The sequence below is a fragment of the Petromyzon marinus genome, chromosome 1 (genome assembly GCF_048934315.1).
Source record: "Petromyzon marinus isolate PM22_M1 ecotype Great Lakes invasive population chromosome 1, UKy_Petmar_22M1.pri1.0, whole genome shotgun sequence".
In the NCBI taxonomy this organism is placed as follows: Eukaryota; Metazoa; Chordata; class Hyperoartia; order Petromyzontiformes; family Petromyzontidae; genus Petromyzon; species Petromyzon marinus.
This window is the reverse complement of record NC_133667.1, coordinates 26085409-26102801: the sequence shown is the minus strand read 5'-3', so window position 1 is coordinate 26102801 and position 17393 is coordinate 26085409. Positions and strand designations below refer to the sequence as shown.

Here is a 17393-nt window from a genome sequence, read left to right as displayed (position 1 = left end):
TTGGATACAGCGCTCATTTAACGTTCCGACAACATTTAATAAATATATTTTTTGTCATGAAAAGTTTCGTGCGTATAACGTCATAAGCGGCGTTGCGATCCCCGCAGCGTGCGTCATTAGGTCACCCAGCACGTGATGACGTACATTGGACGCTTCTTGCGCTCCGAACTCCGCTGCCAATTGGTCGGCTGCCACCGGATGGTTAAAAGCCGGCGGTGTGGGGGGGGCGTGTTGGGAGGGGCGGGGGGGCGGGGGGGCATGGGGAGGTTGCGGCGTGTGGGGGGGCTTAGGGGGGGCGGGGTGTAGGGGGGGCGGGGTTTAGGGGGGGGCGTGGGGAGGTTGCGGCGTGTAGGGGGGCGGGGTTTAGGGGGGGCGTGGGGCGGTTGCGGGGTGTGGGGGGGCGGGGTTTAGGAGGGGGCGTGGGGCGGTTGCGGCTGCGGCGTGTGGGGGGGCGTGGGGGGGCGGGGTTTAGGGGGGGGCGTGGGGCGGTTGCGGCGTGTGGCGGAAGTGGGAAGTGACGTCACGACAGGGAGAAAGAAGCGCGGGAAATGGCGCCGCCCGTGGTACCGCGGAGGCGGCGGTGTCGGACCGATCCGGGCCTCGTGCAGCGACTCGCCCTCATCCCGGTGCGAAGGGAAAGGAAGGAGATGACGCGCGCTCATTCGCTCGCTCGCTCGCAGTCTGCCAGAGTTGTGCAGTGACCACCGGTGCTCGGTAGAGCCAGCCAGGTTCATAAAGCCGAACAAGGCTCGGTATGCCTCATAAGATTCTGACTGAGGCTCCCCCCCCCGACCCTATGGCTCATAGAGCCAGACGAAATCAATGTTGTGCTTGTGTCCCATAGGGACGGACCAAGGCATTGCTTTGTGTGTTATGGAGATAAACTGAGGCAATGTTGTGTGTGTTAGTCTCAGAGCCACACTAAGGCAATGATGTGTGTGCACGCGTTTCATAGAACCAGGCTAAGACATTGCTGTACGTGCGTGCACGAGTCTTGTCCAGATGACAGGCAGTGCTGTGTTGTGTGTACCTCATCCATAGAGACAAACTAGGGCAGTGCTGTGTACATGAGTCTCATGGAGCCACATAGGCAGTGCTGTGTGGACATGAGTCTCATGGAGCCACACTGAGGCAGTGCTGTGTGGACATGAGTCTCATGGAGCCACACTGAGGCAGTGCTGCGTGGACATGAGTCTCATGGAGCCACACTGAGGCAGTGCTGTGTGTACTACATGAGTCTCATGGAGCCACACTGAGGCAGTGCTGTGTGTACTACATGAGTCTCATGGAGCCACATTGAGGCAGTGCTGTGTGTACTACATGAGTCTCATGGAGCCACACTGAGGCAGTGCTGTGTATACTACATGAGTCTCATGGAGCCACACTGAGGCAGTGCTGTGTGTACTACATGAGTCTCATGGAGCCACACTGAGGCATTGCTGTGTGTACTACATGAGTCTCATGGAGCCACACTGAGGCAGTGCTGTGTGTACTACATGAGTCTCATGGAGCCACACTGAGGCAGTGCTGTGTGTACTACATGAGTCTCATGGAGCCACACTGAGGCAGTGCTGTGTGTACTACATGAGTCTCATGGAGCCACACTGAGGCAGTGCTGTGTGTACTACATGAGTCTCATGGAGCCACACTGAGGCAGTGTTGTGTGTAAGTCTCTAGAGTCGGACTAATGCAAGTGCTGTTTGTACGCAAGTCTCATCAAGCCACGCCGAGGCAGTGTAGTGTTTGTGCACGAGTCTATTAGAGACCGACTAAGACAGTGCTGTGTGTGTGTAGATCACTGGCCGGATCCCACGCCTCCTGTTCCGGGCTCTACCCTCGCGTCTGTGCCGCCCGCTGGGCTCCATTGTGTCGGAGGGCGTCATGAGGCAAGGGTGAGTTGTTTGGGATAGGGCCACGCGTGCGTTTTTACCCAACACCAGCACGGGCACAAACACACCCTTCAGTTTAACACGTAGTAGGGCTTTCGCCACCAATATCCATAATAATACAGGTTTGTTTTGGGTTAGATCTTGTAAATATATAAATGTGTCGTTAAACCTGCCACCACCCCTCACAGCCAGCGTCCCTCAGCCCGCGTCCCTCACGTGTTTTGTGTAACAAACCTTACTAATTGGCTGTGTCGGGTGGTGGCGGGTTTAACGACATATATATGTTTTACTCAATCTTACAAAAAAAAACAGTATGAAAAACACACCCTAACGTGAACAATAGCCTTGACACTAGACTAGCGCTAACACTCGCTTTAATACTAGCCCTGACACACAATTCTAAATTCTAACATGAGCACTTATACTAGCCCTGACTTTGATATTTGCCCTGATCAGCATTAACACTGGATATGTGACCCGAAATTGATGTGTGTATGTATGTGATGCACTGTATATGTGTGTGTATCCACGAGACCACGACTCAGTAGTATACATAACGGCTCTCAATCGGAAGGTTGCAAGTTCAAAGTATGGTTTGGGGTGGATTCAAACTGTACCACTTTGAGATGTTAGCTGCCTCGCCTGGAATACAGGAGGACGTGGGTTTGATCCCAACCCTGATGCCTGCTTTATATTTGGACTTTCCATTTCTCTCTTCCTGTGATAATGTGGATTTTTCTCCGGGTCCTCCAGTTTTCCCTCCACATTTAGAAACATACGTTAGGAGTATTTGGCTGCTATACATTTCCACATGATAAGCAACTTTGTTGGGCTATCATTTGTGGCCTGGTCGCTTCTGATAAAGAGCTATATAGCTCAGTGGGCCTTATCTGGTAATTTTTTTTTATATAAAAATAAAAAAAATTGGTTTAGTTTATAAATTCGCATCTTCAATAGGAACCTGGATTTTCCACCACAGGCTCAGGGCTATAAACAGGTTATGAGCACTGTCTCAGTGCTCAATTGAGCAGGAAATCACATATTTTTTTGACGCAGGTGTCTATTGTATCTGTGTGATGCTTATGGGGATATGTATGATGTGTGTAGACACGTGTTCCTTGGCTTCAGCAAGTGTGGCCGTTTCCTGCTGTCATACACGCGGCGCCTGGAGGAGATAGACGCAACCGCCACGGCGCTATTCGTGTACGACCTGTACTGGTGGGGCTTCTCGCTCTCCCGGCCCTTACAGCAGGTGACACACTGCATATAACGAAGACAAATATCTCCTGTATAGTATTTAACAGACTGTTGGAGAAAGTGCAGTTTAGCGAATAGCACCTATGAAGGCCGGCAATGCACAAGAGGGGGGGGTGGGTGGCCAGTACCGCGCCCGGCCGCGGAGTGACAGTGTTTGCACATCGTACCAGGTTCTTATTTGAGGCTGAGTCGGCCTAGTGGATGCCCATGACTGGTTCATAAAATCGTCACTGGCGTTGGCCTTGAGCGGGAATAGAACTCTGTTTTCCGAGTTTGTAGAAGAGCGCGCTTACCACTGCGCCACCGCTCCCCACACTGCATATACACATGCATTCACAACATCCTGCCTTCCGAAGGCGGGAAACCTGTGACATCATCAAGCCCCACTCTTCACCTCCGGTACAACGGCACACATGTCAACAGAGGTGAATTTTATTTCCAACTATTACGCCATCTGATTAGTCGTGTAATCAAACTAATAATCGAGTAATCAATTATAATAGACAGCCCAGCTGTACTGGATACTGGATCATGCCCAAATGGGCGACCACTGGGCATGTCAAGTTGTTGTAGGCCGATTTGGGACTACATGGTGGGCAACAGAGAAACAGTGCAGCAAAAGCCATTGTTGTACGGTACTTTCTATGCCCCATCATCTGTGCACCCATTGTCTCTGCAACCCCCCCTTCACTAAATACCCCTTAAGGTGTTGGGATGCCCTCATCCAGCAGTAGATTGACAAAATGGTTGTACATTTACTTCTATATATATGCACACTCACTGTATACACACACTGCATCTTACGTATACGAACTGTGCCGGGTTTGAATGCTTTTATAAAGTTGAACTTGATCATCAAGAGCAACATGCTCATGCGTGTGTACCTGCGTGCGCAGGTGTTTGTCCATTTCAGTGTACCTGAACGTGCCCATGGATGTACAGGTGTAGGAGTACGTGTGTATGTATGTGTAACCTGTGTGCACATGTGTTTGTTTGCCTGCATGTGCAGGTGTGCCGTGTGCGTCTTTTTGGGGACACCCCAGCGTGTAGCGACCTCTTCCTTTCCGTGTGCGAGTGGCCCTCGGACCCCTCACAAATCATGGTCTACGGCATCAGGTACCCACAACCCACAGCTCAGATTAATTGTCTAGAGACTCGTTACCCTACCACTCTGTGAAAGGGATCCGTGACCAGTTCCGTGAAAAGCTCTTAGCTATGGAGGTGGCCATTTGACTTAGGGGTCAGCGATGCAGAGCTGGTGACGGTGGTGGTGTAGATGCGGTTTACGGTTCTCGTGTTGATCGTCTTGATAGTGTTGATGCTGCCCGTGATGGTGTTGATAGTGATGGCATTTCATGCTGTCTGTGATGGTGTTGATGGTGTTAATGTTGCTCGTGCAGTACAGTGATCTCCGATTTACCACTCGGTGTACTGCCGAGCGAGGATCACCGCGATGTCTTCATCACCATCGCTGCCTCGCCACCCCTTACCGCGTGTGCAGAGTGCAGCAGTGCCTTACCCACAGGTACCACTCACACAGATAGTACTGCACCCACAGATACCACTGCACCCACAGATAACATTGCACCCACAGATACGTATGCATGTGTATGTATGTTTAACTTATTTCGCACCGTACGTAGGCAACCGTGGTAATACCACTGCACCCACAATAAATGAGCAACATCTGAATTTGACAATTCAGATGTTTCCTTCATATATCTGTCGCGGCATTAAAAAAGGTATTCGTTTCACAACTCATTGGTTCCACGGCCTTCTGGGAGTGAATTTCAGCAGCATCAATTAAATACAAACATACTGGACCGGTGTTGACATATAGTGTCTCATCAGCACAGTCACATTTGCTTGAATTGATGCTGGTGAAATGCGAGATGTTAAGGTAAGGATCCTGAACGTAAGATTGACTGGAGCATCAACAAAAAGTGTTTGCTGGAGCGGCAAGTGCATGGAGTAGAGGGGAGAGGCAGGAGAGTTTATGGAGGGGACTAAGAGGGTGATGAGAGGAGAGAGTCCATGGAGGATCTTGAAGACAATGAGTGTGATCTTGAAATTTCTGGCATCAGGTTGGGAGTTAGTGGAGGAATTGTATTATTGTAGTGCTGTGGTCTCGTTTACTAGTGCCACTGTGAAGTCTGGCAGCGGGGACCGTGGATCATCTGGAGTTTGGAGAGGAGGAATGTGGGGGAGGCCATAGAGAGGAGAATTGCAATATTGGAGTTGAGATGTGATGATGGCATGGATGAGGGTCTGAGCAACAGTTCGAGTAAGGAAATGGTTGATGTGGGAGGTGTTGCAGAAATACAGGTTTGAGGTCTCGTGCATTTCAGATTTGTGGGGAGAAACTGAGAGCTCAGAATCAAGGACAACTCCCAAGGCTTTGTACACTCATTGCCTCAAACTTGGCCCCATCTTTGTGCCTGTCTTTGTTTCTTTTTGTGTTTCTCACTATCCTTGTGTCTGTGTATCTTTACCTGTATCCAGGTCTGTGCGTCTGTACCATGGTCTGTGCTTTTCTGTGTCCCTAGGGGAGTCCGGTCTCCGTGGGAGGTGTCGTCGTCATGGCTACCTTGTCAACTTCCACTACCAGGTATGTACCGCCTCGTGTAACCATTGTGTGTGAACCACTGTCCACTAATGTGTGTACTTCCGTGCGTGTCGTGCACTCCCTCGTGTACTATGTGTTTCCTACGGTGTCTACCCCTTTGTGGACTACTATGTGTATCACCCACAGGTCCAAGTTCAATTCCCGGCCGCAGTGAATATCAGTGGTAATTAACTTATTACCTTAAACCTTTCCCATTCTGAGACATCTGCAAGTTGCAGAGTGGGTCTCGTTCACCGCTGAATCTCGGAAAGTGCTAGTGGTTTGCGTTAATTTTAATTAGAGAGGCATGGCGCCGTTGTTTTTAAAGACATTGTACCAACCGCAAAAATTTTTTGCGACATGACCACACTGATAGCTGGTGCCAAACGATGCCATATTCCCCCCCGCATGGTCTTGTGGGATCCTCGGTACGTTTTCTGACCTAAAGACATACTGATAAAGTTATTTAATTTTAGTTTTTCTTCCAATTATGGAATCGGAAAAAGCTGATTCCGATGACTTATACGCACGTCATCGGAATGGCAAAGGGTTAGTAGGATTTGGCATAAGTCGGTATGGCTACATGGGATCTCTTTTTTTTTGTGCCACTGTGTCCCACTCTATGTGTTCCCCTGTCTGTATGCTGCTCTCTGCATACCGTGTTGGATCCCAGGTGGTGTTCCCGTTCCCCGGGTTCCAGCCATCTGTCCAGCTCGGCTGTGACCGTATCCTCGTGCTCAACACCAGCTACTCGCTGCTGGCCTGCGCCGTCTCGCTCACGGGTACGCTCAGCACGAAACCTGCACAGCACAGGCGTTAACTTTCGAGATAACATTCTTCTAAACACGAAACGTAACTCGACCCATATCCTTGACCCTAACCCTAACTTCAACCAAACCTTTACCTGACCCATAGGCCTATGCTTCACCCAAACCCTATATCTATTCCCAACCCCAAACAGTACCACTAACACTGATCATAACCCTACTGCTAACCATAATTATATCTCTAACCCCCCTGCTTCTAACCCTACCTTTAAACCCTTAGCCTGACTCTACTGCTAACCCTGGCCATTCTGTGTTGTTATTCTGTGACTGCAGAAGAGGCTGGAAGTGCCACTCCAGGTCTCCTTTACCAGCAGGCGGAGACAAAGCCGGAGACACAGAGACTCAGGTCCCCAGGGAGATCGGCTTCCAGGTCTCCCGACGGTCTCCGCTCTTCTGTTCCTCACGTCTCCGTGGGCGGGACGCCGCTCCACGCCTTGGAGGAGGAGGGAGACCTGGCGGGGAGCGGGGAGGATCATGGTGAGGAAGAATGTGGATGCACGTGTGGGTGTGAGCACACTTTTAGATATGTTAATGTATGAGTGTGTACAGGTGATGCTTATGTATTGTGGGGAGTGGTAGGGTCGTGGTTATCACACTTCACTACGAACCCGGTGACCCGAGTTCGATTCCCGCTCATGGCCAACACCAGCGATGATTAGCTGAACTGGTCCTGGGCCTCCCCTAGGTCGACTCAGCCTCAATTGAATACCTGGTGCGATGAGTAAAAACATTGCCACTAGGGAGACAAAGGCGGCCGGGTATGGTGCTGGCCACCCATCCCCTCATGTGCCGTACCGGCCTTCATAGGTTCTCGCTAACAGCACATGCCCCAAGTCTAGTCAGGCTATTCGGGGGGTCTTTTTCTTTATACTGTACTGTAATATGTGTATGTGCCACAGACCCTGGCGTGGAGCTTGGGGGCGTGAGCTACAGCAGCAGCGTCTACTCCCTCGCTCGCACACCGAGCCTGGACCACTCGAGGGGTGGGCGGGGCTCCTCCTACGGTGGGTGACTGTGTGAGCGTGTCTGTGCGAGTGTGCGGGTTGAGCGGTGGTGTCTTGGTTAGCGGACTAAACTATGAATCTGGCAGTCCAAGCGTTAGATTCCTACTCACAGCCAACATTGGTGGAAAATTCTAAACTGGTCCTTGTACCCTCCCCAAGATGGACTCAGCCTTAAATTAGTACTTGGTGCGGTGTGTACTGGCAGACCTCGCTTACCGCTCAAGATGTGTTCCTGGAGAAGTGAGCGCTAATTGAATCAGCGTTCTATGGGGTCACGCTAAGCGAGGTTTGCTAGGCGTGGTGCTGACCATCCACCCACTTGTGTGCCGTGCCAGTGTGTGTGTGTTATATATTGATGAAAGTTGGAGTGGTGGCAGGGTGGTTTGCGCACTGTGCAATGAACCCAATAATCTCTGTCCGATTCCTGGCCGTGACTAACATCGGTATCGAGCAATATCTGAAAGGGCTCCTGTGCCAGCCCTTCACCAATCCGCACTGACCATCATGGTGAAGTATGGTCAAATAACTCCTGTGACCGACATGATGTGGGGAGGCCTTCATGCAAAAGTGGTTTGACAAAGGGCTGTTACTCTTGTTATTTTCAAGAATATATTGAGGTGTGTGTGTCGTCCACAGATGAGGACATGAAGCCAGGTCTCCCTGTGTCCGTCACCGACTTTGCTCTGCGGCAAGGCATCCTCGTCTCTGAGGCAATGGCACAGCGGGTAATGGCACGCTGCCATGGTCACCACCGTTACCATGGTACCACACATTAGCACAAAGAGTAATGGTGTGTGTGAAGCTCGACTATTTGCTTGGATATGTCTGTATATTTTTTGTGTGTGGGGAGCGGTAATGTAATGCTTAATGTACTACAATACGAACCCGGCGACCCAAGTTTGATTGTAACTCACGGCCAACATCGGTGACGAATATCTCAACTGTTCCTGGGCTTCCACGAGGTCTACTCGGCCTTAAATGAATACCTGGTGCAGTATGTAAAACATCACCATTTGGGAGACATAGATGGCCTGGCATGATGCTGGCCACACTGCCCACTTGTGTACCATGCCAGCGTTTGTAGGTGCTCGCTAACAGCACTTGCCTCAACAGTCTGTGTGATGAAATTGGATTTTTCATGTTTGGCACTGTGATATTACATAGGTATGTGTATATCAGAATAATAATCTTTATTTAGACTGGACAATCTATCTAAAATAACCATGTGATTTAGAGAATGTGATTCAAGTTAAAATGTTTGAAAAGTTCCCCTCTCTGTGAAACGCAAGAAAATGTTGTGGACCCATATTACGTGATCGGGAACGTGGTGAGGAGGAGTAGGGGGAGCGGAGGAGAAGGACTGAACCTTGATCAGGGCCGTGCGAAAGGGGACTCCGGTCATCCTCGCAGCAGCTTTTGGCTGACTATCGAACAAAGACAGTAACCGCGTCGCACGCTTTCAGATGCACTTCTGCTGCTGTCTGGGAACACTCTTCCTTCCGATATTAGGAAGCCACTGGAGCTATGCACTTTTAAATCATAAGGACTGAAAACTCATTTCTTTAGAACAGTTTTTTGTGTTTAGTTTGTTGTTCTTCCACCACACCTCCCGATTTGCACAGGTGGCTACGTTCGGTGCGAAAGAACTTTAACATACATACAGTGAGGGAAAAAAGTATTTGATCCCCTGCTGATTTTGTACGTTTGCCCACTGACAAAGAAATGATCAGTCTATAATTTTAATGGTAGGTTTATTTGAACAGTGAGAGACAGAATAACAACAACAAAATCCAGAAAAACGCATGTCAAAAATGTTATAAATTGATTTGCATTTTAATGAGGGAAATAAGTATTTGACCCCTCTGAAAAACATGACTTAGTACTTGGTGGCAAAACCCTTGTTGGCAATCACAGAGGTCAGACGTTTCTTGTCGTTGGCCATCAGGTTTGCACACATCTCAGGAGGGATTTTGGCCCACTCCTCTTTGCAGATCTTCTCCAAGTCATTAAGGTTTCGAGGCGACGTTTGGCAACTCGAACCTTCAGCTCTCTCCACAGATTTTCTATGGGATTAAGGTCTGGAGACTGGCTAGGCCACTCCAGGACCTTAATGTGCTTCTTCTTGAGCCACTCCTTTGTTGCCTTGGCCGTGTGTTTTGGGTCATTGTCATGCTGGAATATCCATCCACGACCCATTTTCAATGCCGTGGCTGAGGGAAGGAGGTTCTCACCCAAGATTTGATGGTACATGACCCCGTCCATCGTCCCTTTGATGCGGTGAAGTTGTCCTGTCCCCTTAGCAGAAAAATACCCCCAAAACATAATGTTCCCCCTCCATGTTTGACGGTGGGGATGGTGTTCTTGGGGTCATAGGCAGCATTCCTCCTCCAAACACGGCGAGTTGAGTTGATGCCAAAGAGCTGCATTTTGGTCTCATCTGACCACAACACTTTCACCCAGTTGTCCTCTGAATCATTCAGATGTTCATTGGCAAACTTCAGACGGGCATGTATTTGTGCTTTCTTGAGCAGGGGGACCTTGCGGGCACTGCAGGATTTCAGTCCTTTACGGTGTAGTGTGTTACCAATTGTTTTATTGGTGACTATGGTCCCAGCTGCCTTGAGATCATTGACAAAATCCTCCCGTGTAGTTCTGGGCTGATTCCTCACCGTTCTCATGATCATTGCAACTCCACGCGGTGAGATCTTGCATGGAGCCCCAGGCCGAGGGAGATTGACAGTTCTTTTGTGTTTCTTCCATTTGCGAATAATCGCACCAACTGTTGTCACCTTCTCACCAAGCTGCTTGGCAATGGTCTTGTAGCCCATTCCAGCCTTATGTAGGTCTACAATCTTGTTCCTGACATCCTTGGAGAGCTCTTTGGTCTTGGCCATGGTGGACAGTTTGGAATCTGATTGATTGATTGCTTCTGTGGACAGGTGTCTTTTATACAGGTAACAAGCTGAGATTAGGAGCACTCCCTTTAAGAGTGTGCACCTAATCTCAGCTTGTTACCTGTATAAAAGACACCTGGGAGCCAGAAATCTTTCTGATTGAGAGGGGGTCAAATATTTATTTCCCTCATTAAAATGCAAATCAATTTATAACATTTTTGATATGCGTTTTTCTGGATTTTTTGGTTGTTATTCTGTCTCTCACTGTTCAAATAAACCTACCATTAAAATTATAGACTGATCATTTCTTTGTCAGTGGGCAAACGTACAAAATCAGCAGGGGATCAAATACTTTTTTCCCTCACTGTACCTACATTGTTGAGAAAAAAGGCCACTGGAACTTCTGCTCATCTTAGGGACACACAGAGAAACATCCCTATCCTGCATACGCACCCCTTCACAGCACCTGCGTCTTAAAAACTGACAGGGCTTAGGGCTGACAAATAACGGAAACGTTTCTGAAGTAGTTGATGTGCTGCTGTGTGTAGACGCTGGTAAAGAGGCGTTGTGTGTAAGCTGAATTGTTCGTGCCTTGTTTGACATAGACAATGTTGTGTTAATTGCTTTGGCATTGTGCTTTAGTTCTCTCATGGTATGCAAATATATGGAAGGAGAGGCTCCTGTGTCAAATCACTTCACATGCACCTCATCCATCATGTGCTGCAACCCGTTGGACTGTGTGACAATCTGTTGATGGGATTGTCTTTGTTGTGTGTATGTGGTGTGTGTGTGTGTGCACGCACAGGCAATGTGTGTGCGTGTGGAGCAGCTCACGCTAGACCTGGAGGACGTGATCAGTGCCTCCATTGCGTCGCACGCACCCTGGAGCGACCGCTTCTGCTCCTTCACTGACTATGACGCCGTCGTGCTGCAGGTCACCACACATGTCCCTGTATGCGTGTGTACACGTGTGTACATGTGTGTGTTCGTGTGTACGCCTCTGTCTGTATGGGGAGCAGCAGTGTAGTCGTGAGCGTGCTGTGCTATGAACCCAGCAATCCAAGTTGGATTACCGATTACAGCCAACATCAGTGACTATCATCTGAACCAGTCCTGGGCTTCCTCTAGATCGACTCAGCCTCAAATGGGTACCTGGTGTGGTGTGTAAACATCACCACTGGGGAGACAGTCGCCGAGCGTGGTGCTGGCGTACCCACCCCCTCGTGTGTTGTGTCGGTCTTCATAGATGCTCGGTAACAGCGCTTGCCCCAATTGCATGTTTGTCTTTGCTTTATGTAAACAGGTTTGCCCAGACACTGCCTCAGTTCTCCTCATGATTGGGCTGATTCTCCTCGCCTTCCCAGCCGCCCCACAGCCTGGCACCGACAGGTGAGCCCCGACCCCTCCTCTTTACCCACTTGATTCCCTTTGATACCCCCAATCTCCCAGATCCTCGTGACTCTCATCAACACCCCCCCCCACCCCCGGTACCCAGCTACCCCTTGATTCGCCTTAACCTGCTTCCATCCCCATCCCCCCCTCCCCGATCCTGCTGATCCACTTAGATCCCCCAACATTTTGCTCCCACAATACAGTGATCCTCATGATTATCTCTCCCCCTTGATGCCAACTTGAACCCCTTGATTATTCTGATCTGCACTTTCTTAATCCTGGCTGCCTGTTAATTGCCTCGAATGTTCTCCTTTTGATCCTCTTGGTTTGTGTTGATTGTCATAAACTACCCTTGATCCGCTTACGATTCCACGTAAATTCCCCTTTAGTCCCCTGTTATATGAATTCACATTGAGTTCATTGATCCTCCATAATATCCCATTTACCTCTTATCGACCTCCTCTTATCCCCTTAACCGCCTGTGATCCACTTGAGCCCCCTCACTCCCCTTTGATCCCTGTTGATCCCCGCTCCCCAACGTGCCGGGCTAGATGTCCCCGCACGCACCACGCATCTATGTTCATTCGCTGGAGCTTGAGCACGGGGAGAGCGGAGACGATCGGAGTGGAGGGGATGCTGCACGAGGTGGAGGGGAGACCTAGCAGGTGACACTCTCACCACACAACGCTCACCACTCACGCTCACATGCCGCACACACTGTTCGTGCTCACGATTCAACATGCACATGCCGCACTCACCACTCATTCTTACCACTCACGTTGACACTCACCACTCGCCACGCTCACCACTCACACCACTCGCCATGCTCACAACTACTCACCAATACCACTACTCACCAATACCACTACTCACCATCCACAACCAACACTCATCACCACTCACCAACACTCAGGACTTGTACTTATCATGGTAGATAGAGCGTGATGTGGGGATTCTTCATCATTACGTGGTGTACTGTAGTTCAATGTGGTGTCATAATGTTCACCATGGCATGGTGTACCGTGGTGCAGTGTGGTGTGGCGGCGGTGGCGTAAGTCCTGTGCTGAGCTGCTGATCAAGTGGACGAACCCCGTGAAGCCGAGCCAAGCCGTGACGAGACTCACGAACCAGGCCGTGCACACCGGTACAGCAACACCACCACCAACGACACCGTCAACACCTTAACTACCATCGGCACCATCGCCATCAATACCAAAAGCGCCAAAAACACAATGACTATTATTACCACCATCAACACCATAACCAACCTCCATCACTGTGAAAAAAATCACCATCGTCATTGTCATCTGTGAAATAGCTTCATATCTCCATCACATTCCTCCAGTCTAAATAAATATTCTGAGTCTGATTATCGCCATGACCGTCGGCACCATTTCTATTGCCATCAACACCACCACCACCATTGTCATTGTGATGTTGCCATGATAATAACGGTATTACCATGGTGAGTTGCATTTCCTTGGTGACGATGTTGCTATGGTAACGATGATGTCATGGTAATGATGATGTTATCATGGTGATGTGTGCAGGATGTTCATTGAAGGTCCTGTTGGATGGAGACAGATGCAGAGGCGTGAGACTGGGACAGAGTCTCAACTGATACGTGGAGACACTCATATTCGCACGGTTGTCTACGTACTGTGCGAAATAAGTTATACATACAATCACAGGGACACCCAGATATCTTAGACAAGGAGACATCTCGGATAGAGATGGAGACAGACACGGATACACTTGATTAATATGTGGAGACACTAAGACAACTAAGATGCACAGGGAGATACCTCAAGAGAGATCCAAATTTCGAGACATACAGACAAAGATACACACACACCACGAATACACATACGTTTGAGTCACAGATTCCCAGAGACAGACGCTTGACACACATGGAGATACGAGCACACACTTGAGACCTGAAGACACGTACATATTGAACTTGAGTTGCCATGGAAACATGTTTGTTGCTGTTAATACTGAAAATAAACATTTTATTGTGTCGGTGTGTTCAGTGTGTTAGTTTATATTGAGTATGTATATATATCTCTCTGTGTGTATTTATGTGTTACTGTTTATGTGGGTATGCGAAAAAATTCCTGCTGTCCTGGAGAATCGAGGGTTCTCCCTAACAGGTCTGGCCGATTGTGGGAAGTTCTGACATGTTCTGTAAGGATTATAAGGCTGACATGGCACGTTTAAGTCGAGTATCAGCCTATAACTAGAATATATGCAATTCAAAACTGAAAGTCAAGAAACTTAGAGTGTGGATTTACATTTATTTCACTCGTAGGGCAGAGTCAACCTAACGTTCATCACATACTTTTAAGCAAAACACTTAAAAATAGAGAATGTACCACCCACCATCAGTAATTTGTCTCCCACGGAGTGGGACGCTGAAGCCAAAAAGAAGTCAATAGAGATGTGTGTGGAGGGGACAAGAGTGTACATTCAGTAGGCCCTTGTGCCAGGGATGAATGTGGGATGCTGTTTTGTTTCCCCCCTCTTAATAGCCTGGCATCTGGGCCCCTCCTACCCGAGGGCACCGTTGCAGTTTCACCGCCTGCACACTCGATAGCTTCGTACTGGTAGAGAGCAAGAGGTGTGTGCACGTGTGTAGGTGTCCGTGGTAATGGGTGGGATGGACAAACGTGGGGAGTGGTGGCGCAGTAGTTGCTGCGCTGCGAACCCGGCGACCCGAGTTCAATTGCCGCCCTTGACCAACAGCAGCGAATATTTGAACCCGTCCTGGGCCTCCTCCAGGTTGACTCGGCCTCAAATGAGTACCTGGTGCCGTGTGGAAAACATCGTCACGAAGGAGACAAAGGCAGTCACGTGTGTTGCTTGCCAGCCACTCCCCTCGTGTGCCGTGCCAGCCTTAATAGGTGCTCGCTAACAACACTTGTCCCAACCGACTTGTATAGGCTACGCGTGGGATTGATGTATGGTACAGGTGGGTTGTGTGTGCATTCGCGCTCTGATCATGAGAAGCGAAAAGGAGCAAGCAATGTGGAGGGGAGGGAGGTTTTGTTGAGGACGTGGCCTGGCTAAGACAAATACCTCCATACTAGCCTTTTACCCGTCTAAGGGCGGGTGTATTGCAGTAAATCTGAAACTAGCAAGTGAAAAGCAGACCGCGACGTGATGTTTCATTGCATCAATTCGTGTGCAATTTGTAAGGGCGCGGCAACACAGATTTATTTCATGTAAAGGTTATGATCCCTTGTTCATCGTGACGTCCTTTTTACTTTGATGTCTCAACAGCGTTACGGAGATCACGTGACGTGAGGGTTCTGCCTTTGTAGGGAGAGTTGTCAGTTGACGCCGAGGAGGGAGAAGGAGGCGCCTCGGCCCCCCATGTGGAGTGACGTCAGCCGATAATTATTATTAATGGGGGGGATGACGTCACCTGTTAATGATTATTAATGAGGGGAGCTAACAAAAAACTACGACGTTTCGATCGCAACAGAAGTGGTCGTCATCAGGAAAAGGGGGTGAGCTTCTCAAGGCAAACTTTATAAAGGTTTGAAATGGGCATAGCCTAAAGGGGCCCTCCATAAATGACGTCACGCGATTTTGGACGATTTTTGAACCCCCCTCGTCACACGGCGCCACAACAAGTCAGACCCCTCCTCAAATATGACGTCACAAAGCTCTGCCCCCCCCCCCCTCCAAAAAAATAAAACATGCTTAAAATCGCTTTAAACTATTATTGTAGTGCGTATTTAATGTGGCGCTGCACTCTGATGTTGTAGGAGAAAACATCTATTAATTGATTGAAATAGCGTAATCAACCAGCCAAACGTTAATTGTGTTTAACCGACGGTCTGTGTTGCTTTATATAGTTTCCAAATTTTGCTAAACCCTATTTTATTCAGTGTGCTCCTCCGTCTCTCTCTGTATCCCCTGGTGTATCTGTGTCAATTCCCTCTCCTTAGGGTCTGTATATATATCTGCGGTTATGTGTTTCCTCTACCTGATGATGATTGCTTGTGTTGCAATCGAAACGTATGCTATTATGTAATTTTTTTCTTATTTCTACGTGACTTTACCGAAAAAAAACAAAGAGTAATTCCTGCAGTCACGAAAGCGCCAAATCGACTTTATTAACAAGTCAATTTAATTAAATAGAACGTGTTGTCTATATTTAAAGTTGCGCATTTTGATGTGACGTCACATTTCTCAATGCGAGTGGCGGCCGAAGAGGAGGGGGGGGGCGGACGTCGACCCCCACAGCGACTCGGTAACAGCCACTTGCCCTAACAGTGGGGGGGTGTTTACTTTGTGTGCATATTGGGCGTTGGCATGTATTTGTCCAAAATTGCCTGTGCGTGTGTTTAAGAGTGTGTAAAGGTGTACATCTGTGTGTCTTCACCAGTGCGTCTATGCAGTTGTCGGCATGAACAGGTTAACAGGTAACTTCACACAGGTGTGTGTTTGTCCTGTACACAGGTGTGTGTTTGTCCTGTACACAGGTGTGCTCTATACACACGTGTGCTGTCTTGTGTACTTGTATTGCACGTCGTGTTGGTGGCCTTGAGCAAGAATCGAACTCGGGTCGCCCGGTTCGTAGCGCAGCGCGCTAACCGCTACACCACCGCTCCCCTCACTCACTCCCACACACACTCAGGGGGAGAACACACAAACTCCACTCCCACGGGGAGCACACACCAGCCCTATCGACACAGTCGGAAATTGAACCCAGGACTTCTTGCCCCTGAGCCACCCGGCTGTCCGTATATGCTTATGTGTGTAGTATATGCGTCTCCATTTATGTATTTGTGAGTGCCGACTCGACTTTAAGTGGGTATACCTGGTCCGTAGTGTAAACATCCGCACTTGGAGAGACAAAGGTGGATGGGCGTGGCGTTGGCCACACCAACCCCATAGTGCACAGTTTCCGCCTTTAAAAAAAATGTGCTTGATTGCAGAAATTGCCCTAACATTCTATATAGGCTATATCGGGGATGTTGTGTATTGTTTCTTTATATGTGTATAACCGTTGCTCGCTAACAGGACTTTCTCCCCACGCTGTCTTGTGAGCTATGCCGATGGTGTTTAGATATTTTCTTTATATGTGTATGACCTGTCTTAACGGGTACATGCTTACAGCGCTTGCCTCCGCAGGCTACGTGGGCTACACGGCGGATCTTTATCTTTGTGTGTTTGTGTAATCTCCCTCTCTCTGTTATAAATCCGCTGTTTACCGAGACCCCGCTGGGAATTCACGTGTCGCGTTACGGAAGAAGCTGAGCCCCGGGGTTAGATTCCCGGCTGCTCGGTGGGGGGGTCTCTATGTGTTCGCGTGTGGGTTTTAAGAGATAGAGAGACTTCCCATTTGGTACAAAGGGGGACGCTAATCCAATGCCTGGGCGCGGTCAAGAGGTTGGTTCCAAACAGCTCAACCACGTTGTGCATGCTCGTGACATGGTAATTTCTGCCCGCTCTTGCCAACGACTTGGAGCCTCTGATGCTGAAGATGGGCAGCGTGCCACGAAGCCAGGTGG

At 49.1% G+C, this 17393-nt stretch overlaps 1 protein-coding gene across 1 annotated transcript; it reads left to right on the top strand.

Moving 5' to 3' along the window:
• The first annotated feature begins 481 nt into the window (after window positions 1-481).
• Window positions 482-13888, top strand: DCAF15 (DDB1 and CUL4 associated factor 15). Its single transcript, XM_032956772.2, has 15 exons — window positions 482-626; window positions 1795-1892; window positions 2997-3141; window positions 4156-4262; window positions 4547-4671; window positions 5693-5754; window positions 6425-6533; window positions 6852-7055; window positions 7478-7582; window positions 8219-8307; window positions 11282-11410; window positions 11780-11865; window positions 12420-12533; window positions 12900-13012; window positions 13419-13888. The coding sequence occupies exons 1-15, from the start codon at window positions 549-551 to the stop codon at window positions 13487-13489; spliced, it is 1635 nt and encodes a 544-aa protein (XP_032812663.1). The 5' UTR covers window positions 482-548; the 3' UTR covers window positions 13490-13888.
• The last annotated feature ends 3505 nt before the right edge of the window (window positions 13889-17393 follow it).

Excerpts from the sequence above, each read along its gene's own strand:
- DCAF15 (XM_032956772.2), top strand. The coding sequence starts at position 549 with ATGGCGCCGCCCGTGGTACCGCGGAGGCGGCGGTGTCGGACCGATCCG. Across the intron at positions 3,142-4,155 it reads TCTCCCGGCCCTTACAGCAG|GTGTGCCGTGTGCGTCTTTT; the intron begins GTGACACACTGC and ends CTGCATGTGCAG. Across the intron at positions 13,013-13,418 it reads GAACCAGGCCGTGCACACCG|GATGTTCATTGAAGGTCCTG; the intron begins GTACAGCAACAC and ends TGATGTGTGCAG.